The sequence below is a fragment of the Dasypus novemcinctus genome, chromosome X (assembly GCF_030445035.2).
Source record: "Dasypus novemcinctus isolate mDasNov1 chromosome X, mDasNov1.1.hap2, whole genome shotgun sequence".
In the NCBI taxonomy this organism is placed as follows: domain Eukaryota; kingdom Metazoa; phylum Chordata; class Mammalia; order Cingulata; family Dasypodidae; genus Dasypus; species Dasypus novemcinctus.
In genome coordinates, this window is record NC_080704.1 from 3,612,557 (window position 1) to 3,638,115 (window position 25,559).

A 25,559-nucleotide genomic window follows, 5' to 3' on the forward strand; every position below is an offset into this window, starting at 1 on the left:
TTGGCATTATCAAAGCATAAATTAATTGTGCTAACCCTTTGATCCAGCAATTCATCTTCTAGAAATGGATCCTACTAATGCACACACACATGCAAACACACACGTGTACACGAGCTCGTAATTGTTTATGGCATGGTTTGTAGTGGCAAAAATGCAAATGACTTAATTCTTTCTTTTGGTTAATGGGATAAATAAGCTACACTGTACCTTACTCATAATGTAGAATACCATGCCATCCATCGTTGCAAAAGAAAAGAAATGCATAATTCAGGGCACGGCGACAGGAAGCTTCTTTAATAATAGTTTTATGTGTAGGCTGCACCTGTGATTACGAAGAAATATTCTTGGCACCAGGGATGCAGCAGTGAACAGAAAAGAAGATAAAGATTGCTTCCTGTATGGCACTTGCACTCTATGGGGAGAGAGAGTCAGCACACAAAATAGATACGAATAGCACCTAAGCTGTTAGAAAGTGCTTGATGCCATGGAGAAAAGTAAATCAAGAAAGGGGCACGGAGGATGTTGGCGGGAATGAATTGAAATTCTAAACACAGTCCTGGTGAGATTATAAGATATATTTATTTATTATATTTATTATAGTTCACTAAGAAGAGATTAGAAATGATAAAAATGTATTTATCATATAAATATAATAATATATGTTTATTTATTACATTATTATAATTCATTAAGAGATTGGAAATGATAAAAATTTACTATATAATGAATAATATATATTATAATTAATTAAGAAGATATTGGAAATGATTAAAAATTTATTTTATAAATATAATGAATAATATATATTTATTATAATTATTAAGAGATCGGAAATTATAAAAATTTATTTTAAAATATAATGAATAATATAAATTTACTTATTGCATTTATTATAATTCACTAAGAAGAGATTGGCAATAATAAAATATTATAGAAATATAATGAATAATATGTACTTATTATATTCACTAAGAGATTGGAAATGATAGAAATGTATTATATAAATGTAATGAATAATATATATTTATTATAATTCATTAAGAGATTGGAAATAATAGAAATTTATTATATAAATGTAATGAATAATATATATTATTATAATTCATTAAGAGATTGGAAATGATAAAAATTTATTATATAAATATAATGAATAATATAAATTTATTTATTGCATTTATTATAATTCACTAAGAAGAGATGGGAAATAATAAAATATTATAGAAATATAATGAATAGTATGTATTTATTATAATTCATTAAGAAGAGATTGGAAATTATAAAAATTTGTTGTATAAATATAATAAATAGGCACTTATTTATTATATAATTCATTAAGAGATTGGAAATATAAAAATGAGTTATACAAATATAATAAATATGTTTATTTATTGTATTTACCATAATTCATTAAGAAGAGATTGGAAATTATAAGAATGTGCTTTCATCAATTGTACCACACCTGCGCAAGGTGCTCGTAAGAGGGTAGTATATGGGAACTCTGTGTTTGATGCACGATTGTTCTGTACAACCAAAACTTCTCTAATACAAATAACTTTTTTTTTTTAAAGAAGATATTTGGGCAAAGACCTGAAGGCAGTGAGAGCAAGGTACAAGGACTTACAGGGAAAGATGGGAAAGCACCTGCAGTGGGAGCTTGTGTGGGATGTTCTGCTCAGCAACCAGGCTAGTGCATCTGGATCTGAGTGGGCAGGGAGAGGAAGAGAAGAGGATGGGAAACCGAAGGCGGGTAAAGGGCGAAGGTCTCTGTGGACCACTGTGAAGACACCGTCTTCTCCTCTGAGGGAATCAGGGTACCCTGGAGCTTCCCCCATCCCTGCGTGGGAGATGAGTCGAAGGGCAGCAGGTAAGGAACTTGGCCAAGGCAAGAAGCCAGCTCTGTGCCCACATACAGGACTCTTTTGGCCACATCAGGCGCTGGTCTCCTGTTGATGACTGCATGCATTGCTCCTCTTAAATATTTTCAGCTTTGCCTTGATAGGACAATATTGAAGCAAAAATTCCAGGATGGAATCAGAGCTAGCATTCTTTGCGAATCTCCAAGACTCATTAACTGAAATCAAGTTGAGGATCAATCCATATGGGATGTGTGTATATGCAGATATATATCTAGATATTTGTTTGCATTTGTGCATTCATAATAACACCCATTAGTGGGTTGCATGGCTCCAAGCACTTGACAAGAAACACCTCATTCAATTCTTACATCTGAGGAACTGTTTCCCCATTCAACAGAGAGGAAAGGCAGGCACTGAAAGGCTAAGTAACTTTCTCCAGATGAGATGCAAATCCAGGCATTCTGCTTCCTGAATAACCATATGTGATGCATAGAAACAGCAATGGGAAGAAGTATGTTGTTGACATCCTCCAAAGATAGGAATTCACAAGTTTTTCATGAATGTGTTTGTTTTGTCTGAGTCTTTTGCAAAATGTGTTCATGGTTTTCTTATGTCAGTTTACAGGGAACAAAATTGGCGGGGAACTCATTTTTGTTCTAGTACGTAAAAGACAAAGCCAAAATAATTTACACTGCCAGGGAGCCAAGAGTGCCTACAACTGCAAACAGGAGAATTGTATCCATCATCCAAGTGGAATCGAAGCCCCCTCTCGATACAGAGGTGGAGTGGACATCACCATCCCAGGGTCCACAGAATGGAGGAATAGAGTATAGATTAGAGTGGACTTACTGGTACTCTATTCTGGAACGAATGTGATTAGTAATGGAAGTAAATGTAGCACTGAGATGAAGAAAAGGCCATGGTAGCTGCTGGGGGTAAGGAGTGGGAAGAAGAGATGTGATGTGGGGGCATTTTCAGGACTTGGAATTGTCCTGGGTGGTACTGCAGGGACAGTTACTGGACATTGTATGTCTTCCCATGGCCCACTGGGTGGACTGGGGGAGAGTGTAAACTGTAGTATGGACCATTGACCATGAGGTGCAGCAGTGCTCAGAAATGTATTCACCAAGTGCAATGAATGTCTCATGATGATGGAGGAGGTTGTTGTTATGGGGGGAGGAGTGGGGTGAGGGGGGTGGGGGGTATATGGGGACCTCATATTTTTTAATGTAACATTAAAATTAATTAATTAATTAATAATAATAATTTACAATGCACAGATTAGCCCCCACAGCAAAGAATTATCTTGCCCCAAATGTCACCAACACTGAGATTGAAAACACCTGTGTTAAGGGTAGTATTAAGATATTGAGGCAGTTTTCACTGTTGTATTGCTGAAAGCCACTGATTTCATCTCTTGAATTATTTGTTAAGTGCCATGGAATTCACCTCTTTAAAGTGTGCAATTCGATGGTTTTTACTATGGTCAGTTATGTGAAACCATCACCACAATCAATGTTAGAATGTTCCCATTACCCCCAAAGAGACCCCAGATCCTTTAGCTATCACTCGTCCCATCCACTAATCTGCTTTCTGTTTGTATAGGCATCCTTATTTTGGACATTGCGTATAAACGAATCATCTACGCATTATTTTGTGCTTGGTTTCTTTCACTCAGCATCATGTTTTCAAATTTCATCCGTGTTGTTGCAGCCTCATTCCTTTTCATGGTTGGATAATATTCCATTGCACCACATTTGATTTATCTATTGGTACTCTGATGGATTGGGCTATTAAAACTTTTTGGCTATAATGGATAATGCTGCTATAAACATTTATGGAGAAGTTTCTATGTGGGCATACGGAAATATTTAGTTTTTAAAGACTCACCTTGGTTTTGCAATGTCTGTGTTTTCCCCTCTTAGGAAGAAAATGAAATGTTAGCAAAGCAGGTGTCGAGGCAAAAATGAAGGCTCACCCAGAAGTCCCCAAACCATCTTGGGAGCCAGGTTCTCACCTGAACAAGGTAAGCTGTTTGGTAGATCTAGGATAAAAGGCAAAATCAGGGAAGCATTTGGGCGCCTGCCTCTCACATGGGAGGTCCCAGGTTTGGTTCCTGGTGCCTCCTAAAGAAGACGAGCAAGGCGCGACAGGCTGGCGCGGCGAGCTGACGCAACAAGATGTCCCAATGAGGAAACACAGTGAGCAGCACAGCAAGCAGGAGCGGAGGTGGCTCAAGCCACTGGGAGGTCCCGGGTTCGGTTCCCGGTGCCTCCCAAAAAAGAAGAGGAGCACACAATGAACAGACACAGAGCAGACAGTGAGCACAAAACAAGAAGGGGGGAAGGCAACACATAAATAAATAAAATAAATCTAGGAGGCAGACTTGGCCCAGTGGTTAGGGCGTCCGTCTACCACGTGGGAGGTCCGCGGTTCAAACCCTGGGCCTCCTTGACCTGTGTGCAGCTGGCCCACGTGCAGTGCTGATGAGTGCAAGGAGTGCCCTGCCACGCAGGGGTGTCCCCATGTAGGGGAGCCCCACACGCAAGGAGTGCGCCCCGTAAGGAGAGCCGCCCAGCGCAAAAGAAAGTGCAGCCTGCCCAGGAATGGCGCCGCACACACGGAGAGCTGACACAAGAAGATGATGCAATAAAAAGAAACACAGATTCCCGTGCCGCTGACAACAGAAGCGGACAAAGAAGACACAGCAAATAGACCCAGAGGACAGAAACCGGGGTGGGGGGAGAAGGGGAGAGAAATAAATAAATCTTAAAAAAAAAAAAAACTTAAATAAACAAAAGGTAAAATCAGGTCACTCTAGATTTCTTTATGAGAATACCATGATATTTGTCATCAACTGAGAATCTTTAATAAAGGTGAAAAAGATTGAATGCAAATAATTAAAAACTGCTTTTATTAGTTATAATTTGTATATAGTTGTAAAGCTGATGTAAAAATGATCAGATACTGATAGTATTATTTTAGGTAATATTTTCATTTCTATGCTATGATTAAAACTTGTTTTGCATGTTTAGAAATATTCATATGCACACACAAACACCACACACAAATCTGGCCTATCAAAATTTACTTTGCCTAGATAGAAAGAGGATTTACTTTGCCTGGTCTAGAATTAGGATTATGTATTATCACTTAAAAATCATTACAGAAATGTAGATATGGTGGGGTGTTGTATGGGAGTTCTATACACTGTCCATGTTTGTTTTATAAGTTCCCAACTTTTACTATACACTTCTTGTTTATCTATGTTCATGTATGCATGACATCTTTCAATAAAATTTTTTAAAATGAAAAAAAAAATGAACAGCAAAGCAGGATAAAAAACGTCAGACACTAGTCCAATTAGGTCACAGTAAGAAAATCAGAATATGGAATCAAGACTCAGGATTCAAACAGCAGGGTCTCCTATACCTTACTGAGACAAGCTGAATTTTTAAGCAGCAAAATAATCTAAAGATGTGATTTGAAAGAGGTCAAAGTGATATTTATGGAATTCTACCAGCTCCTCTTGACCCCTTGAAAAGAGAACACACGTCCCAGGGTCCACAGGATGGAGGAATAAAATATGGATTAGAGTGGACTTACTGGTATTCTACTATAGAACTACTGTGATTAGTAATGGAAGAAAATGTAGCATTGAGGTGGGAGATGGTGGCCATGATAGCTGCTGAGGGCAGGGAAAGGGAAGAAGAGATGAGATGTGGGGGCATTTTCAGGACTTGGAGTTGTCCTGAATGATATTGCAGGGACAGATGCAGGACATTCTATATCCTGCCATAACCCATTGAATGGACGGGGGGAGAGTGTAAACTACAATGTAAACTCTAATCCATGTGGTGCAGCAGTGCTCCAAAATGTGTCCACCAAATGCAAGGAAGGTGCCACAATGATGAAGGAGGTTGTTGATGTGGGAGGAGTGGGGTGAGGGGGCTGGGGGCTATATGGGAACCTCTTATATTTTTAAACATAACATTTTTTTGTGATCTATGTATCTTCAAAAAAAAAACAATGAAACTTTTTTTAATTAAAAAAAAAAAAAAGAGAACACACACATTTATGAAGATCTCCAACATCTATCCAGAACTTCAACTGGAGTTGGAAAAGCCTTATGGAGGGGCTACTTCACAGTTATTGTTTCCCAGCAGCTGACACAGATATTCCATGATATTCAGGAAGGAAAATCCTCTCCAACTGGCATCCCAAAGTAGGTCATAAAAATAATGGAAATGTGCAATGGCAATTTTGACCCACCGGTAAAAAAAAAAACAACAACACAGAAAAACAGTTGGACCAACTGTTTTTTCAACATACAAATTTGGAGTCTGGGAACAGGGGCTGGAGGAAAACAAACCCAGATTACTCATATAAGGACAGAACATTAATAAACATGCTACAAAATGAGTATATCAACCAGAGGGCTGATACGTGCTGTGTCCAACAGTGCAAAGTCAGAGCTGAAAAAATGAAATCCAGGCCCACTTCAGGCTATGGCAGAGAAAGCCACAGGTTTCTTTTTAAACCGAGCTGGTAAATTTTTCCCTGGTGAAATCACCAGTGTGGAGCTCAGATTTAATGAGGGAAAGCAAAGAGAATCACAACGGTCACCTACTTTTTTTTTTAGAATAGCGCTCTACAAACACGCAGGAAGATCCAATAGTGGGTCATGCATTGCATTACTAAAAAGGAAGCTGTAATAAGACAGTGCCCTATTTTAAAACGTTAACAGGGACCATATTTTGATGCTATCAGTAGTGAAAGGTTAGGCTTGCTCTGTTAAACTTTAGTTTCAGTTGAGTGTCTGTGTTTTGGATGACTTTCTAAAATATGTCCAACACGTTTCTCATTGCTTTCAAAGTAAGAGCAATGGAAAACCAGGGGCTCAGAGGATCTCTTGGAAACTCAAATTAGGTTCAAGACTCTATTCTGAAAGAGGAATTACTCCTATAGGAAGACATTTCCAATGTTAGGTCATCACTGGCTACTTTACCTTAGAGTAAGGGGTGGGTATAGATTTGATGAGAGAAAGGAAAACAACAGAAAGAAAAGGCATCTTGTAATGTGTCCACAATGCACTGGATAGTACCAGGGCATGGCTGACCTTTGCAAATAATGAATGCTCTGTTCTCTTCAATACCAACTTTGCAACCGCTAGCCCTTCTGGCATTTTGGCCAGTATCCATCAGTTAAATACAGTTTTGGGGGAGTGGATGTACAAGGTCCTGGGTTCAATCCCCGGTATCTCCTAAAAAAGGCAAAACAGTAAAGACAAACGAGTGTATATGGCTAAGAGACTTCAAAATGAGTCGGGAGGTATCAGAGGGGTTGTGCTTATGCACATTTCAGCAGGATCGCAGAGACAGCCAAGTAGATACAACCCCAGGTACTGGTGTTCCTGAAGGCTACGGAGACACCCAGGTCCTGTGGTCATGGCAGATGGCTCTGGAGTTCAGTGCCCTGTCAGTGAGCCCTACTTTGGAATTTGTGCTCCTGAGTGTGATGGAGTTAGGCTCAGATATGACCTCTCTACACATGCCTCTTCTGTCACTTTTACTGAACCTGTGGTTGGTGCTGGGGTTGGTGTATGCCCAGGAGACTTCAATCTCTGGACTGGCCACCTGCCAGCTGGGCCCTGAGACTCAGCAGAGTTGTGACTCCTACTCTCCGGTTCGTTGGGCTTACCCAGGTCAGCTAACAAGGAGGTGAAGATGGTCAACCACCACACCAGGGAGCCAAGAGTGCCTACAACTGCAAGCAGGAGAATCCCATCCATCATCCATGTGGAATCTAAGCCCCCTCTCAATATAGAGGTGGAATGGACATCACCATCCCAGGGTCCACAGGATATGGATTAGAGTGGACTTACTGGTATTCTACTATAGAACCATTGTGAGTCCAGCAATGGAGGAAATTATATCATTGATGTGGAGACAGTGGCCACAGGAGCTGATGAAGGCAGGGAGAGGGAAAAAGAGGTGTGATATGTTGGCATTTTGGGACTTGGAGAAAGCGGCCACGGTAGTTGCTGAGGGCAGGGAAAGGGAAGAAGAGCTGTGATATGGGGGCATTTGGAGTTATCTCGAATGATATTGCAGGGACAGATGCAGGACATTATATTTCCTGCCATAACCCACCGAATGGACTGGGGGAGAGTGTGAACTACAATGTAAACTATCATCTATGCTGTGTAGCAGTGCTCCAAAATGTATTCACCAAATGCAATGAATGTGCCACAATGATGAAAGAGGTGGTTGATGTGAGGGGAATGGGGTGAGGGGGGTGGAGGGTGTATAGGGACCTCATATTTTTTAATGTAACATTTTTTGTGACCTACGTATCTTTAAAAAAAGACAATAAAAAATATGGTTACGCACTCTGCAAAATAACTGTGACAGCTCTCATCTCTAAAGACCAAAATCGCCCTTGTTCCCTCACCATTCACTGGAGTGACATCACTTTCTAATCTTTGCCTTTTGTGGAATATTCTTTCTTTTCCTCTGAGGCACTAGTTCTAAACGTCACCCATGCAAATCCCAAATCGTTATGAAGGATTGATATTTGGCCAGTGGATCTCCAAAGCATTGCTCCCAAAGGGTCTATAAAATCTGAATTTGCAGCAGATCCAAAGCTAGACATGTATCTAGACATGAAAGCTAGAGTCTATTCTTTGTGAGGTCCCTGAGAACTGAAAACTTTTGGATGAAATGCCACACAGGCATGCAGTTTCCAGCCTTCTGTTTCTTATAGTAGAATCCAAAGCCCAAACATCTACCTGAATTTGTAGCTTAACAGCTTTAGAAAATCATCTCCTGCGTGGACTATGGAAAGCAACTTGCCTATTAATTACAGTAAATATCACTCTCTAAAGAGTTGACTGACCCTTTCCAGTAGCTAACAATTTTCTGCCTTCAAACAAAAGAGGGGATTTCAAATATTCCCATGAACGTTTGACATTTTCAGCCTTTGACAATTTTAAGCGACACTCAACATTTCCGTTGAATCTAGTTCAGGAAGCAGGTGGCACTTAAATCTCAGTTCTGTGATTTATTAACTATGGGACCAGGCGTAAGTCACTTACTCTTTCTTTACCTCAGTTTCCCTACCTTGAACGTGGGCAGATTTCCTGCTGTCCAGTATTTTAAGAATTCGATAACGTGTAAAAGCATGCATCTCTCAGCACGGCCTATAGAGGGTGCAGCAAAGGTGAGAATTCCATTTTTATGGGCAATCTGGGTATGTCCTCGGAGTCAGAAGTCAGGGGTAGACCCATATTTTCCCTTATTCTCTCTGCAACAAGTTTCTCTGATTCAATTTTTTGATTAGGAGGTCCTCGTCCATGGGAGGCAGGCACTCAACCACTGAACTACATCCGCGCCTTTGATCCAAAGATTTCATGAGATTGCAAATATGGGCTTAGCCTCTAGAAGACTGTGTGAGCCTGATAAAGAGCGTGCAGCTAAAACAACCCACGAGGACAATGGGAGGATGGAAATTTAGCTCACTTGCATATACACACCATAAACAATTTCTCTCATTCTTTCCTCAAGGGACATGGAAGCTACAAATGTGTTTTTTTAATGCAGAGGGAGTGTCAAATTCTCTCCCAGAGCCCAACATGCCCCACACTCACCCCTACATGCCTACTCCATAGAAATTCTAGGACAGTTCCTGCCGAGAAGGGGAATTCCACGAGGGAGAGGTGGAAAAGCTCCAGGTTGGTGGAATTCCAGGACCTGGCAATATCAAGTGCGACTGGAGTGCTAAAAAAATTTCTAAGCAGACTGATTTCTTGAGTGATGAAGGGAGGATCCTTTTAGCAAGATGCAAAAGCAACTCGAGAAGCCGAGTATCAAGCTGAGTGTGAATCAATAAAATTTTTTGTTTATGATGCTGAGGAGGGAGGCACATTCTAACACGTTGCAAAGGCAATTTGAAAACTCCCTGGGGTTGGCAATCGACAGCCCGAGAGCCGAATCTGGCCCACCGTCTGTCTTTGTAAATAAAGTTTTATGGGAACACGCCTATTCATTTACGTGTGCCATCCGATAGCATGCAAAGCTGAAAATATTCACAGGGAAAAAGATGACGGACTCCTGACCACATGAAAGCCGCAGAGCTCTGGCTTTCCCAGGCAGCACAAGACACAGACCAGAATCAGACTTTTTAAAAGATACAAAGTTTTATTAAACAAACCCGGAATCAACAGTATTCGTACATAAATTAGGACAGCAGTAAAATCTCCCTAGAAGGTATATACAAATCACAGTGATTTTCATTGTGCAAGGAATCGATGGGGTTTTGAACGTACTTTCCCGCACGGCTATCTCGGATCACCTCGCGGGATAGTCAGTTCCCACCACCCAGGGGACGCAGGTGACACACCAAGGCACGGTACCTCCTGGACATGGAAATTGATAGTGGGCACAGAGCCCCTAGGAACTTGTGGGCATTGTGGCGAGGCTGCCCGTTGCCCAGCGTGAAGAATTCAGCTGCAGCAGTTCTTGAGAGACAAGGAATCAGTGCCTGCACCTCAAGAGACTTCGAATCCTGTGTGCTAAAATTTTGACAAACTTCACGTCTTTTCTCAGGTGGAGAGGCAAAAGTAAACTAGACAAGCCTTTCTAATGCACAGTCATTTACAAAACAACCAGACAGCGAGTATCCCTTTTATCCAAGGGGTTAGAAGGCTATAGCATTTGCAAAGCAAACTTCATCTTACAAAATTAGGCTGCCCCCATCAACCACCCCCTCCCTCCCCACAGACTATTCAAATACCTGATTAAGACACCTGCTGATAAGGTTTTCTCCTTGTGTTTGTAAAGTGAAGGTTGTTCGCTGGAATTGAAGTAGCTAGGGATTTTCACATCCATCGGAAATAGGGATCCACGCTGTATATATATAGCAGGGGATCTTAACCAAGGGTCCATGGCTTGTATTGAAATTCAAGGAAACATTTGTCCTGTGGGGACATATTGGTGCAGGTGTGATACATTTATTAAATAATATACAGTAGAGTGTGGACTTAGTAGTTTTCACCTGACTGGCAGAGGGGTCCATGGAACAATAAAGGAAGAGAACCTCTGCTATATGGGATGTGACTCACGTTTGAAGAACATGCAAGATGGGTGGACCCTAACAAAGACCAACCAAGGAACCCTGCTTCGTATCTCTACACTTAGGGCATCCAAGGTCTTCTAAGATTGTGCTAACGTGATGCAAATCAACTGGTTGAGGCAGGGACTCTGACCCAACTGTATTCCCTGCACTACGTCCACCCAAGTAGCTGAACCCATGATTTCCATGTTCGGGTGTGACGCTTAATTCTGTGAGAAGCGCTAAGTACACAGAGCTGTGCATGGCAGTCTTTAGTTAACAGTATATTAAGCCATATTTTAACAGTTAACATGGTCCCAGAGGTGGGCATCTATGTCAAATAAAGAAATGAGAATGCATCCCAAATCACTCACCTGTTTAGGGTGATTTTTTAATGGGTTGGGACTTCAAATAATTTAATTTTTAAGTATAGACTTCTAGAAGAAAACAGGTCAAGTAAATGAGAACTGCAACCCAAATCACTCAACTGTTAGCTCTCCTAATGACTTTTTAATTGGTTGAGACTTCAAACAATTTTTCAGTATAGACTTCTAGAAGGAAATAAAATGTTGTACTGGAAACTTATAAACAGGTGCAGTTGCTCGACAGACACAGAATTTACAGTGTTTTGATAATGCGGTCAGCAAATGTATTCTCCTAATTGAGTTACTTTGGCTTTTTCTGTCATGTTGGTATCAGAAATCACAATTTTCCCACCCCAGGCAATGGCTTCGTTTCATTTATGCTGAGTGTAACTGACTTCTCTTGTGAGGAAATTAGAAGCCAGGCAGTGCAAATGTACACTATGCTGATTAATCAGCTGTGATTTTATTTCCTTCTTGGCGTTATAAATACATATCAAAGCAGGGTGGTAACATTTCCACAAATGAAAACAAGACTCACCCTAACTGACTTCTTACTGTGATACATGCATTTCTTAGAGTTATTACAGTATTCACACGTTAAGAAAATACTGCCAACTCATAAAATGACAAAAAACAAAATAGACCTAGAATCATATCCAATACAAATTGTGTGATTATTTTCATGACTGCCCCTCGAAATTTTGCAGTGATTATATTTGATCATGTACATGAAAACTTCCAAATGCTCCCACAGAGTAAACCATTTTAAAATTACATAATGATTGTTCCATGTTTATTAACTTGTTTTGATTAAGCCAGTCTTTACATGGCATCACAGTGTTTAATTTATGGCCAGTCATTGACAATTAACATGTAACATGTGACACATTGGATATAGAAAAGTGCTTGACTGCTGAAGGTGGCTTAAACACCATCAAATGCTCTTGGAATTCTCTGTAATTTTTAATTTGTTTTGTATGGCTCTGACAGCTTATTTCAATGGCTTTAAAGAAAACAATGCCGTCAATGTGCTAACACATTTCTTTCTTTTGCATTTTCATTGAGAAATAAGGCAACACATTTCAAGCATTCTCAATGTTACTTTTATCTCAAAATTAAATCCTGGGTAGTGAGAACTTAAGCAAAAAAAGTAGACAGATGAGTTGGTGCACGTATGTACAATTTTTTAAACTGTCAAAGGAAAGTGTTCCAAGCTCCTTTTTAAAAGAAGTCTCCAAAATAAAAAAATAATAAATTATAGCTATCATGAATTTTTATAGTCAGGTGACATGAGATGTAATCTTCTACCTTTAAATCCATCACTCACTTTACTGACTTAAATTCCCAATATTTATGGTGAAATATTTCAGAAACTGTGCTAAACTTTGGTCGTCTATCCAAACACAATGAATGAGAAGCACGGATGAGAATTTGGCCCTCCAAGAAGATTTACACCATTCAACATTGTAAAATAATTTTTCCCTGATTTGCTCTGTTTAAATAGTTTATTTTACTCAACTTTATGTCTAGTCTCAAGTACTGAATCAATTCATTTTTGAGGAATTAGGTGGTTTGTGACTAAGAGACAGGAAAGAGGTTTTTTTCTTTTATTTCACTGTCTTTTAAAAGTTGTGGATGGCAAGAGTTCTTTCTGTTTCTCCTTCAAAGACACAAAGCACTTGACTGCTTGTTTATGAATAAGCTGTGGAAAGGATGGTCTGAGATATGAAGAGATCTGAAACATGACCAAATGGGGTAGGCAACTGAGTTTCCTTTGGAATTGTGCCCCTTGAGAAACATATGAAATGCAGAAAAAGGGTCTATCTACTTCCCTAGGTATCTGTGCAAACAAGAGGTAGCAAGTCCTGTAGGGAGAAATCTCTTCCCAGGAACTGCATGCCAAAACCTTCTGTAGCAGTTTGATATGGTTATGAATTCCAAAAATAGATATATTTGTAATATGGTCTGTACCTGGGCATGATTAAGTTATGATTAGGGCTTTGATTGGGCCACGTCACTAGGGCGTTGACTAAAAGTCATGGCAAAGGACAGAGTTGAGGGTTTTTGATGTTGGAGTTTGATGCTGAAGCCTTAAGCTGGAGCCCTGGGGAGTAAGCTCCCAGAGGAAAAGAAGCCAGCCCCAGGAAGGAACCTTGAACCCAGAGAGAAGCAAAGCCCTGGAACATAGGAAACCAGGAAGCCTGAACCCTTACAGATGTCGGCCACCATCTTGGTCCAACATATGGAAACAGACCTTAAAATAACTTATGGTTTATGGCCTGGGATCTGTAAGCTCCTACCCCAAATAAATACCCTTTATAAAAAACAACCAAATTCTGGTTATCTTGCATCAGCACCCCTTTGGCTGACTAATACATCTTCCAAGGACAATGATTCCACGAGGGGATTCAAGAGATCCTGAGCTGTGGAGACAGGTGAGGGGCTGGAGGGACATGCAGTCCATTTCCCCCAGCTGCACCCATTTTCCCAACACACATCCAGGGCGCACCCTCCCCAGTCCTGGCTGCTGAAGGAACTGGAATCGCCAGGGAAGAGCGCTGGAGAGAAGGGAGCTGCCGTGCAGAAATGGCCTTTGGGTCTAGTGGGTGTACCCCTCAAGTCATAGAGAGACCCGATGTGCTTCTTCAGTGTTCCACCTTCTACTGGGGAAAGTCTTGTTTGGGTCCTATCACCAGATAAACGACAGATTTTAACAATGCAATTTCTGAGCTGAGCCACGGTAAACTGAGAATGTTAGAATCAGAAAGGAGAAGGGAAAGAGTAGGGAAGATAATGAAGTACACTGAGTATGGAGTCCAAGAAAGCCTAAATGTTCTACCTCTGGGAGGTGCACCTGGGAACTCCCTCGTTTAGAGACCCACTCGTGGAAATCCTCAACCTCTGGCTCCCATTAAATCACCCTGAAGGGGAAAACTTTCAGAGGGAGCTCTTTGGGGAATCTTTATATAACCTGTACAATGGCATCACATCTCACCCACTGGTAATTCTATATGAAAGCCTGCATGTTCTATGAGAGAGAAGGGTATTGGAGGGACTCAAACTTAAGATTTAAAAGGAAAAGTGCCAACACCCGAATTCAGTGGGGTGGGTTCTTACTACGTTGGATGCTTGATCCCATAGATCATTTGTTTCTTGACTTTTCCTGAAACGAAAGGCAAAGCGTTTGTGGAAAGGCTGTCCGTGCCACAGAGCCAAGAGTAAAATTCCTGTGTTAGTACTGGGAGGTGCATTTTGGTCAACAGATTTAAAATGGAATTTGAAAACGCAGTCATTGTGATAGGAAGTTTCTGAAAGGGATATAGGATATAGAGATTCTTATATCTTAAAGATTCTTAAGATTCTTATATCTTAAAGGGATTCTTGCCTTCGCTATGTTCTTTGAACAATTTTACACGGTCATCGGATGTTGTGGGACCAAAGTTTGATAGCCACATCTCCTTCCCCTTCCTTCAGCTTCTAAGGCCAAAGTTAACAGATATGAAGCCCTGGAGATATTAGATGTCAAGTTCCGTGGAATATTTTCTTTACAAAGAACTATAAAATGCCACTAAGATGATAAAACATGCATCAATCAAATTTTTAGTCCCCCCCCAAGAGGGAACAGATTTTTCAAAGAAAAACATATTAGAAAAATAAAAATCAGAGATTATGCAAAGTACATTTACATCATTGCCCAAATTCTGTGCATCGGCGATATTATCTTCCTTAAACATATACACACACATACACACATAATGCCAAAATCTGTGGTTATAACCGAACAAGTTTAGTTCAAATTTATAAAGTTAAAACGATCAGAAAAATTCAGTAGGAACCCAACAGTGAAGTATAAGATACAAAGCCAAACCAGTTTTACAAAACTTCCTACTCTGCAGTGGATTTCCAGTTACTTAAATAATGGTAAGTCCAAGAATGTCAGTTGCGCATCGATCTCTTTATATACAAATGGATTTACATAAATGAGGAAATGTGCTTATCCACAACAAGAAGACGCTTTCTTCGTGTCTCTATTTGTGTGCTCCGACCCACGCAAGCTCAAGTCATCCTGTTTCGGCACGAAAAAAAGACAGAGGATTTTGTTAATTTTTAAATAACCGAGTAAGTGTATATTAATGATAACAATAATAAAAGAAACCAAAATTTTCTTTGTGATTCTTATTGTACAGATCTACAAATCCAAATTCTAAGGGGATGTACCTAACAGGACAATCCGAATAGTTACTTTTTTAAAAGAAATTAAACTTTTTATTTCTCTCCTTCCCTCCCCTGTTGTCTGCTCTCTGTGTCCATTTGTTGTGCTCTTCTGTGTCCACTTGGATTCTTGTCAGCGGTACCTGGAATCTGTGTCTCTTTCTGTAGTGTCATCTTGCTGTGTCAGCTCTCCGTGTGTGCAGCACCACTCCTCAGTAGGCTGCGCTTTTTTTTCACGCGGGGCAGCTCTCCTTGTGGGGCGTGGGGCTCCCCTACACGGGGGACACCCCTGCGTGGCAGGGCACTCCTTGCACACATCAGCACTGTGCATGGGTCAGCTCCACACGGGTCAAGACGCCCTGGGTTTGAACCCTGGACCTCCCATGTGGTAGACGGACGCTCTATCAGTTGAGCCACATCTGCTTCCCTTGCTTGTTTTTGAGGTACCGGGGCTGGGGACTGAACCCCGGATCTTGAATGTGGGAAGCCAGTGCTCAACCACTGAGCCACATCAGCTCCCCTGGGTGGTACTCTGAAGGCAGGTTTTAAATGCTATTGAATGAATACCTCATCCATCGAATTATCCCAGCCTCATCCTTTCTAAGGAAGGAGAGTAACGGAACAAACAAAACGGGATCCCTGTTTCAGAGTTAGAAGGCAGGAAACATTTCACGAATAAAAAAATGAATTGGGCTTTCCTTGACCTCTCTCCTCACTGCCTCCCTCCCCGATACTGAATATCACAAAGGGAAATTCAAAGAAAGATGAAGCATGGTTAACGCGTCCACTTAATAATCAGCTCCTGAAGGCAGTTGCAAAGCTTAACTATCTATGGGAGAAGATTTAGGGCAGGGGTTTTTAACCTTTATCCTTCCACAGATCCCTTTGCCAGTCAGGTGAAAACCATGGACCCCTTACGAAGCCCACACTCTACTGTGTATTACTGAATAACTAGATCACACCCTTACCAACACGTGCCCATAAGAACAGTTTTTTTTTTTAATTACAATTCAAACTCATGGATACCTTGTTAAGAATCCCCCGTTTACGTGCGTGAAGAAATATTTTCTCGAAAGGAATCGTCACAGAGAATCACCTTTCCCTGAAAACACCAGGGGCAGGTACAGACAAGACTTTCTTTTGCTTACGTTCAAACTGTCTTTCGTCAAGTTACCAAGATAGCCGAATGTGTCTGGCTTTGAAAAGGAGAGAGAGAAATCCGAATTTGTTGAGTCAAGAGAAAGCAATGTGGTCAGGAAAGGATCTACTGAGTTGCAAAAATTTACCAAGGAGTTCTTTCTAAAAATGCCCCTACTACCAGCCAATCAAAGTATACTTAAAATGATTCTACTTGTGAAAATTCTCTTTATTTACATTTTCTCAGCAATATATATATATATACACTACACTTGAAAAGGTTATTCTTCTCTGCGGCCCCCATTACCAAATAACTGGGGCACCTGGCGATGTAACAGAATAAAACCGTTCATTGGGTATAAAGCAAAATTCACTGCATGGAGGGCATTTCATTTCTTTAAATTTCATACTTTAGCAGTACTAAATTAGAGAAAGGCTCAGTTTTTTTGGCTTATCAAATAAGATTTCTTCATTATAAAAACAAGGTCTTTTAAAAGACTGAATGGATTAAAACCAAGCCATAAAACGTTCTGGATAAATCAGATAAAATCTCAGCTACTGAATTAAAAAAAAAATTTAAACAGATCCAGTGATTTCTAAAACCCGTAATTGGCATTCATTAGCTTTGAGCAAGCTAATAAAGCTAAATTGGGCCCTTCTTTATTTGAAGATAATCTGGTTAAAATAAAAAAAGGGAATAATATGTATCGGGTGATAAAAATATGCCAAGCAGACACATTATTTTCACATGAACAGAGCCATCTGTTTCCTTGTTTTTTCCCCGTTATTTCAGTCCAGTTGTCTTCCCTGTAATTCCATGGAAATGGAAGCAGATACTTTCAACCTCTCTGAGCAGGTGGGTCCCTCCCTCTGAGGAACTAGCCATCCTGTGTACTGCAAATGGTATTGATTAGACAATTTACCTTTTTCACTCATCACCACCACTGGGAAAATAAAAATAGGAGAAACGAGATAAGCCAATGACTAGAAATACCTTTGGTGATATTTTGATTTTCTTTCTTCACGTGATATTGTTCTTACTTGGATATGATAGGAACAACGACCTGATTTACATGGCATAAAGGAGTAATTTGGAATTGGGCAGTAACTACAAGATTTTTCCTACCTATATTTGTAAGAAAAACAGACCAACAAAGGCTTAAGGAAATAAGACTCAGTTATTTTTTTTTTTCAAATATCTCACATTAATTTTAGTGGATTCCGTATGAAGTATTCTATTTTTCTTTTAACCTAAAGGGACTCAAAAGTCGTTCTCACAGTATAAAGTATGGAAAGAAAGGAAGCCTGGCTCCCAGAGTTTTTAGGATAGGAAGTCCAAGAAACTTGCTTCTCAAATGTCTCTGTGCTCACAAATTATCTGGGGATCTTCTGTAAACATGCAGATTTTCACCCAGCAGGTCTGAGGGACACTGAGAAATTGGAGGTAATGCTGTGGCAACGTAAATGACACACAGTGGGGCATTGATTATCCTGATACTTGGAAAGGCTCTGTTTCGCTTCGCTCCATCCCTTGTGCCCATAAGTCCTGTTTGGTAACCTCAGAATCTTCTTGAACGTGGAGGTAGTTACAACCCCCCCCCTTTTCTAATTACTAAGAATAAAGACCTACCTGACAGATGTGGATCCCTGGACTCAGAAGTTCTTGAAGATTTCCAGATCCTTCGGTGGCACGGGAGAAATCTTATCCCAGCCGTCGTCGGGATAAGATTCGAAGTTTGAGGTATCGCAATCGTTGGAGATTTTGGGCACGATGGGCGGCTGGTGTCGATTGGCCAGAACGGAAAGCCACGGTTAGCAAGGAAAGGAGCACCCTTTAGCATTAAGCAGGTAATTTTACAGGAAAATGGAAATGATTTGGGGGAGGGGAAAAATCACAATCTGCTTTCCTTCCTGCCAAAGTTGCTAGCTTGAAGATACTGCTCCTGAGTGAGATTATCCAACGTTCGGACGGACGGGCGCTCGTGCGATTAAAACAAGGTATGTGGTGCTTGCTTCCTAAATTCCAGAATGAGAATCACTCCTAGTGCTTGTTAAATGCAGATTCTCACAGTCTAGGGTGGGGATGTGCTGATGGAAGTCATCTAAAAGCCAGGCTTTGGAAAACACCGTGAAGATGGAAAAAGCAATGGATTCAGGTTTTCATAGCCGATGCCTGGGCTCAATCTTCTACCAATAAAACAGGCTATTGGTTTGGAGCAGGAGGTAGTTTCCCATAAAAGACAGAGGGTAAAAGTATTTAAGTTTTGTAGGAGCCAAATCAATACCAACAGGTTGGTATCGGTTGAAGCTACTCAAATTCTGCCCCGGTAGCCTAACGCTGCCACATTCCATGTGTCAATGAACGGGCATGGCTGTGTGCCAATAAAACTCTGTTTACAAAGAGATGATGGGCTGGATTTGGTCCACTGGCTGTTGCTTCCTGACCCCTGGACTAGATTCATCCCCCAGCCACGTCCAACTCAAAGATTCTGTAATTTGCACAGATACCAGCTAACCCTCCATAATTCTATGAAATTGTTAACGCTTTCTCAAGACCCTTCTGTGTGTGTCAAGAGCAACATGCCTCTCTCTAGACCTGCAGGGTCTTGTTTCATGAAGAAGAACTGGCAGATGTGTTCCTCGGAAGCAGAGACCAAAGGAAACGCAGCTGGAAAACCCTGAGGACTCCATCAAACGGATTACCAAAGGAACATTCTTTTACTTCTGTGTCAACACAGAAAGCACTCAAGTTTAAATGGAAAAAACACTTGTCAAAAATAAATCTGTCACTACTCTGATACGGTCAATGAGCTATTACTGCGTGTGCAGCAAAGTGCAAACACTGTGGAGGGGACACGACGAACTCATGTCTCATCGTCTCAGAAATGCGATGACTCTTACGGCAAAGGGCGCTCTCATCTGGTTACCACTCAAATACATCACGGCAGGGAAGTCACTACTTTCTCACTCCATATATCTTCCATCAGAAAATGGGCCAAGTTTCACATATGAAAAGATCTTATCTTGGTTCCATAAAAGATTTCATATACTTCCAAACAATAAAAGAAGCATTTAAAATAGAATAACTTTAATAGCATCTTTTCTTTCTTTCTTTAATGCTTCCACCCAATAACTGACCTAATTCTATAAGTCAGGCAACCATCAGTTGAACAGAAGAAAAGTGGCTCCAGGCTTCCAGAAGCTTCTTCGAGCCTAGCCAATGGCTCTAGTGCAGCATCTTAGCCTGCCATAATCCACTGAATGTACCAGGGGAGAGTGTGAACTACGGCGTAAACTATTCTCCACGTGGTGCAGCAGTGCCCCAGAATGTGTCTGCCGAGTGCGATGAGTGTGCCACAATGATGGCGGAGGCTGTTGGTGTGGGAGAAGTGGGGTGGGGGGATTGGGGATATACGGGAACCTCTTATGTTTTTTATAATGTAACCTTTTTTGTGATGTATGTATCTTCAAAGAAATACATTTTACAAAAATGATGGGAGTAGGGTGGTGGGGTGTGCTTTATGTGGGAACCTCATGTTTTTTTTAAATGTAACGTTCTATGTGCTCTATTAACTTTAATAAAAATTTAAAAAAAGAAAAAAGAATTCTCTGATGAACTTTATAAGAAGTTACAATACGTAACATGCATAATGTTTCTAAATTTAAAAATTCTAATACATTTGTCTTTTGGCCTAACCATCTCGTTTCTGGAAATTTATCTTCACACAAATGACATGTACTAGATTATGTGTTCTAGCAAAAGACTGGAAACAAGTGTCCTATGTAGAGGTCTAAGTTAAGGAACTACACAGCAGTCCTAAGGGGGTACTCATGTAGTTCAAAAAGGATGAGTGAATTCTCTAGATTATTAGGTAGGAAAGTTACATAGTTGAGTGAAAAAAAAAGAAAGAAGAGAATGCTGTACTATTCTATGTCTTGTGTTAAGAAAGTGGAGGAAATAAGAACTAACAGGAGGGTGAGGATGGTCAACCACCACACCACGGAACTGAGAGTGCCCACAACTCCAAGCAGGAGAATCCCATCCATCATCCATGTGGGATCTAAGCGCCCTCTCAATATAGAGATGGAGAGGACATCACCATCCCAGGGGCCACAGGATGGAGGATTAAGACATGGATTACAGTGGACTTACTGGTATTCAACTATAGAACTGTTTTGACTCTAGCAATTAAAGAAATTGTAGCATTGATGTGGAGACAGTGGCCACAGTAGTCGCTGAGGGCAGGGAGAAGTAAGAGATGTGATGTGGGGGCATTTTGGGGACTTGGAGTTGTCCTGAATGATACTGCAGCGACAGGTGCTGGACATTATATATCCTGCCTTAACCCACTGAATGGACTGGGGGAGAGTGTCAACTACAAGGTAAACTATAATCTATGCAGTGCAGCAGTGCTCCAAAATGTATTCATCAAATGCAATGAATGTGCCACAATGATGAAAGAGGTTGTTGATGTGAGAGGAGTGAGGTGGGGTGTGGGGTATATGAGAATCTCTTATTTTTTTTAATGTAATATTTTTTGTGATCTATGTATCTTTAAAAAAAAAGGGCAATTAAATTTTAAAAATTAAAAAGTATCTTTATTCTTATGTGGTTGTATTTGCATAAAGAAATGACAGGGATATACAGAAAAATCTCAGAAAAGTAGTTATTTATGAGGGGCAGGGAGAAGACAGAGCAAAAGGGGAGCAAGATTTGTCAAAGTAAACCTTTATGGACAACGTGAATGTATGTTACCTAATCAATTACTTTTTTAAATATAAAATACAATTTTATTTTTTTGAGGTACCGGGGGCAGGGGAGCAGGGAGAGGACAGAGCAAAAGGGGAGCGAGATTTATCAAAGTATACCTTTATGGACAATGTGAATATATGTTACCTAATCAATTACTTTTTAAAATATAAAATACAATTTTTTTTGAGGTACCGGGGGCAGGGATTGAACTCAGGACCTCCGAGTGGGAAGCTGGTGCTCAACCACTGAGCTACATTAGCTGCCCTGAGTTGGTTTTCTCATTTGTTTTGTTTTGTTATTCTCATCTGTTTTTTAGGAAGTATCAGAGATCAAACCCAGAATGTTGAATGTGGGAAGCAGGTGCTCAACTGCTTGACATACATCTGGTCACTATAATTCAATTTAATACTATAATATGTTTGAAAGTTAAACTCTTGAAGAAAAATGAAGGGCTCATCCTAGCTTCCATCCCCAGAGTCTCTGATTCAATTATTCCGGGGTAGAGAATAATTATTAAATTAATTATTAAAGGTAATTATTATTAGAATGCATCAGCAGTTTTAATGGCTCACCATTTGACTCTACAGTGCAGGCTCTGGAGATCACCTGTCAAAATATATATTATATTTTGCCCAACAAAAGCATTCCCCATCTACCCTTTATCAGCATCACCCAACAATTACTGCAAGTGCCAGACAAATGCCTTACGTGCATTATCCCATTTACTGTTTCACGATCCCAGAGTTAGTAAGGGATGGAGAAATGACTCAAAATGTCCGACTGCAAAACTTGGGGCTCTTAATCGTTACCCCAGGTGCTTTAGCTCTCAGATAGCCATAAAGAACTTGGCTTGGTAACAATTTGAGATTACTGGTTGAATTGCACAATTCAATTTTATTGAACCCCACCCCCCCAAAAAAAAAATGAGTCACAGAATCAGTCATCCATTCACGTATGTTGTACCTTCAATTTTCTCTGCGGGACAGACCCCCAGTCCACAGACCGGAACCACCGGTGGCGCTTCACGTCATCTGCTCCATTCTTCAAAAGAAACACGTATGCTCAGTATATAGAATTTTGACAGGGCAGGAAAGAATATATTCCGAAGACATATCTACACTATCGACGACAAAAACAAAATAATTTGCTTTATTTTGAATATCTGTCATCCCTGGAGCATGAGCCACGAATGGTCAACTATAAATGTAGCCCTCTGTGTTTCATTTGCTTTCCTTCAGAGAGGAAACAAATTCAGTGATTGCTCTCATGGGCACCCTGCTTTGGGTCAAAGAATGACATGTCAATTCAATTCTGCTTCTGGACATAAAGGTAGACACACGGTCGTTTCTGAGTCTGTCCGTCGTTCTCCTCCAACAATTTAATTTGGCATTACTACCCTCCCTCAGTTAACTGACTGTGATGGCTTCAGGCTTCTTGGCACGCTGCCTCCCTGCTGTATCACGTCCCCTGGTGGCAGGTCGGGCACGCACCCTTTGACACTCTTGATTGTGCAGGGTCTTGCCCTCTCCAGGGGGAACTGGTTCCACGATAGAGAGAATTACATCATTTGCTCTGTTGCTGTAGCTGCCATCCTGCTCCCACTCCTCAGAACTCAGGCAAGTCTGTCTACTTTAATATCAAATATGGCGCTGGGACCAGCTGGCAGAAAACCTCTGCTTCCTGCCTTCTGAAATCCCCCCAGAGTGTGTCGCCTTCCACGGCACCCTTTTCCCTTTTTACTGCACTTGCACCATGTTTTTTAAAACTTTATTTTGACCTCAAAAAAGAAAATAACAGATAAAAGGGAGCTTAACAAATTATGGAAGCATTCCTTTTTAAAAATCTTCTCTAGGTACACTTATCTTATTTAATCCTCGAGACAAAATTGTTTCTCTAGTGTTCAGAAAGATGAATTTCCTCATTAATGAAGAAAGAAAATGCTTGATCATATTCACATCTCATAAAATTAAATCCCATATTCTTTTTTGTTGACTTTTAGCACTGAAATCGTACCTTTGCCTTCGTTACAAAAATATTACTGCTTTCTATAGTCTATAAGTTATATTAGTTGTATTTTCCCACGTACCACAACCACCTTGTAACAGAGGAAGATTCTTATATTTGTATTAACCACAATCCTCATCTACCACCAATATCATTTTATTATACAATACCTAGATTATCTTCTGTCTTTCAATTAACATTAACTTCCCTAGATTACCCCTTTCAGCCACAAATACATTTATAAATCAGCAATATTAATTAAACTCATTATGTTACCATCAACTCTATCCATTTCCATGTATTTACAACTAACCTTAGTAAACATTCTACATACATTCAGCATCAGCCCCCCTTCTCAACCCACATCCTGTCTCTAACTAACTTATACTCTATTTAAAATATTTACATATTTCAATGCAATATGGGAGGAAGAGGTCATAAACATATAAACTCTGTGAAACAGGATCCAACACATCTGAATTCAACATTAAGTTTTTTAAAAAGTATGCATCACTTCATTTTTTAAGGTTTTAATTTTTTATCCTCTTTTTATGTGTCTGATTTCTGTCTATCATCTATCTATCTATCTATCTATCTATCTATCTATCTATCTATCTATCTATCTATCTATCTATCTACTCACACTGTGAATTACCAGATCTCAAAAAGGAAAGAAATAGTGATGTCAACTTTTTTCCCAGGCTATTTTTCTAGTCCTCTTATTTGGACAACTCCTTTTTCCTATTGGGAAAATATTTTCTATCCACCTCTAAGTCAAACAATAAATCCCTACTGAGGGCTGCCTTGAGAGGTGTTAAGAGAAGTCAAATACAAATAAGTATCTAAAACTCTAGTTCAGATACCAAGGTAAATATGTGGACGAGAACTTCAGTGCTAGAAACTTTCCGAGTGTGGTGGATGGCCTTCACGTAGGCTGGGATAACTAAATAGAATGAGGATGCTTTCAGAAGGAAAAGGAAAACACTCCACGTGGAGAATTATCATGGTGAAGAGCAGTGTGTTGTGATGGTGAAGGTCATATGGCAGAGAGATGAACCCAACATGGCCAAGGCGAGGGTTTTTCATGAAGACCAGAGAATCTTAAGAGGAGGAAGGCAGGGTGGAGAGAAATCGGGGGGCTGCTGTCCCCAGAAATAAAGTGATGGGGAGTGACGTTGGTGGAGATGCTTGGTAAGCTCCAACAACTGCCCCAGAAGGTTGGGATACTCCCTGAACTGGGAGGAGTTCAGCATGAGAAAGAGCTGGCCAAAGCCTTGGCTATAGAACAAGGCGCCATCCATCCTGCACCTACACTGGACATCTCCAACTCACGAACACATTTTCCTTTCAGTCATTGGTTTCTTGAGCTCTTTCTGTCAATCTCCAGTACATTTGTGAAGTTCTTCCAGAGGCCCTTGATGGGGAAAGCATGGTCTTCTCCATCCTGGGGTACCTGGCGACTGATTAGCCTACTCCGGCTGACCCTGCGTATGAGGCATCTCCATCTTCTCACAGCCTTTGCTCATTAAATGGGATTACATGGGATCTGTCCATTCATATGGAGGAAGCGGTGAGGACAAAACTAGATAGAGCTGGATGGAAGGTCTGGACACTCGCTATCCAATCTCTGAGCCAATGGCCCTGTAAATCCCCAATCAGAGGGATGTTTCCCACTTCCACCCCTCAAGGTGGTCAAAGATGAGAGGGTCTTCCCAAATGGTTGCACCGTGTACCACTGGGAGCAGGTAACACATCGGCCAGCCTTCTTGACTTCCATTTGGCTGCTAATCACCAGGATAACGAGTGATAAATGTTTAAACTGTTTGACGATTTAATGGTCACTGATCTCCATTTTTATAGATCTAATACAGGAAGCAGATGCCTAGAACTGGAAGAGGCAAGCATTACTCTTAGGCCTAACGATGGGCTCCAAGATCTTGTTTGGCAGACAGTACGTCTCGCCATTAACTTTCTGGCAAAATGTGTGCGGGAAAGAAGGCATTTTTTTTTTGTTCCTGTAGATGAGACAAATGAGCAAATGAAAAAGGCAGCTTACCAAAAAAAAAAAAATCCTGCTAACAAATTAGGTTGCTGCTACAGCACGTCAGGCACAGAGAGAAG

General features: G+C 40.6%; 1 protein-coding gene across 3 annotated transcripts in view; it reads right to left on the reverse strand.

Annotated features, from left to right (window-relative positions):
- LOC101437321 (protein kinase cAMP-dependent X-linked catalytic subunit) overlaps positions 1–25,559 on the reverse strand; it is a 172,606-nt gene that overhangs the window by 53,373 nt on the left and 93,674 nt on the right. For 2 of the 3 annotated variants that reach the window (XM_058291717.2, XM_058291716.2), the window contains exons 7-8: positions 22,398–22,475; positions 18,312–18,460 (exon numbers count right to left, since the gene is read on the reverse strand). In XM_058291717.2, the coding sequence (XP_058147700.1) occupies positions 18,335–18,460; positions 22,398–22,475 (204 nt within the window). In that variant the 3' untranslated portion in view covers positions 18,312–18,334. Of the gene's footprint in view, positions 1–10,031; positions 15,399–18,311; positions 18,461–22,397; positions 22,476–25,559 lie in introns of those variants that run through there. The other variant, XM_058291715.2, reaches the window with a different exon arrangement.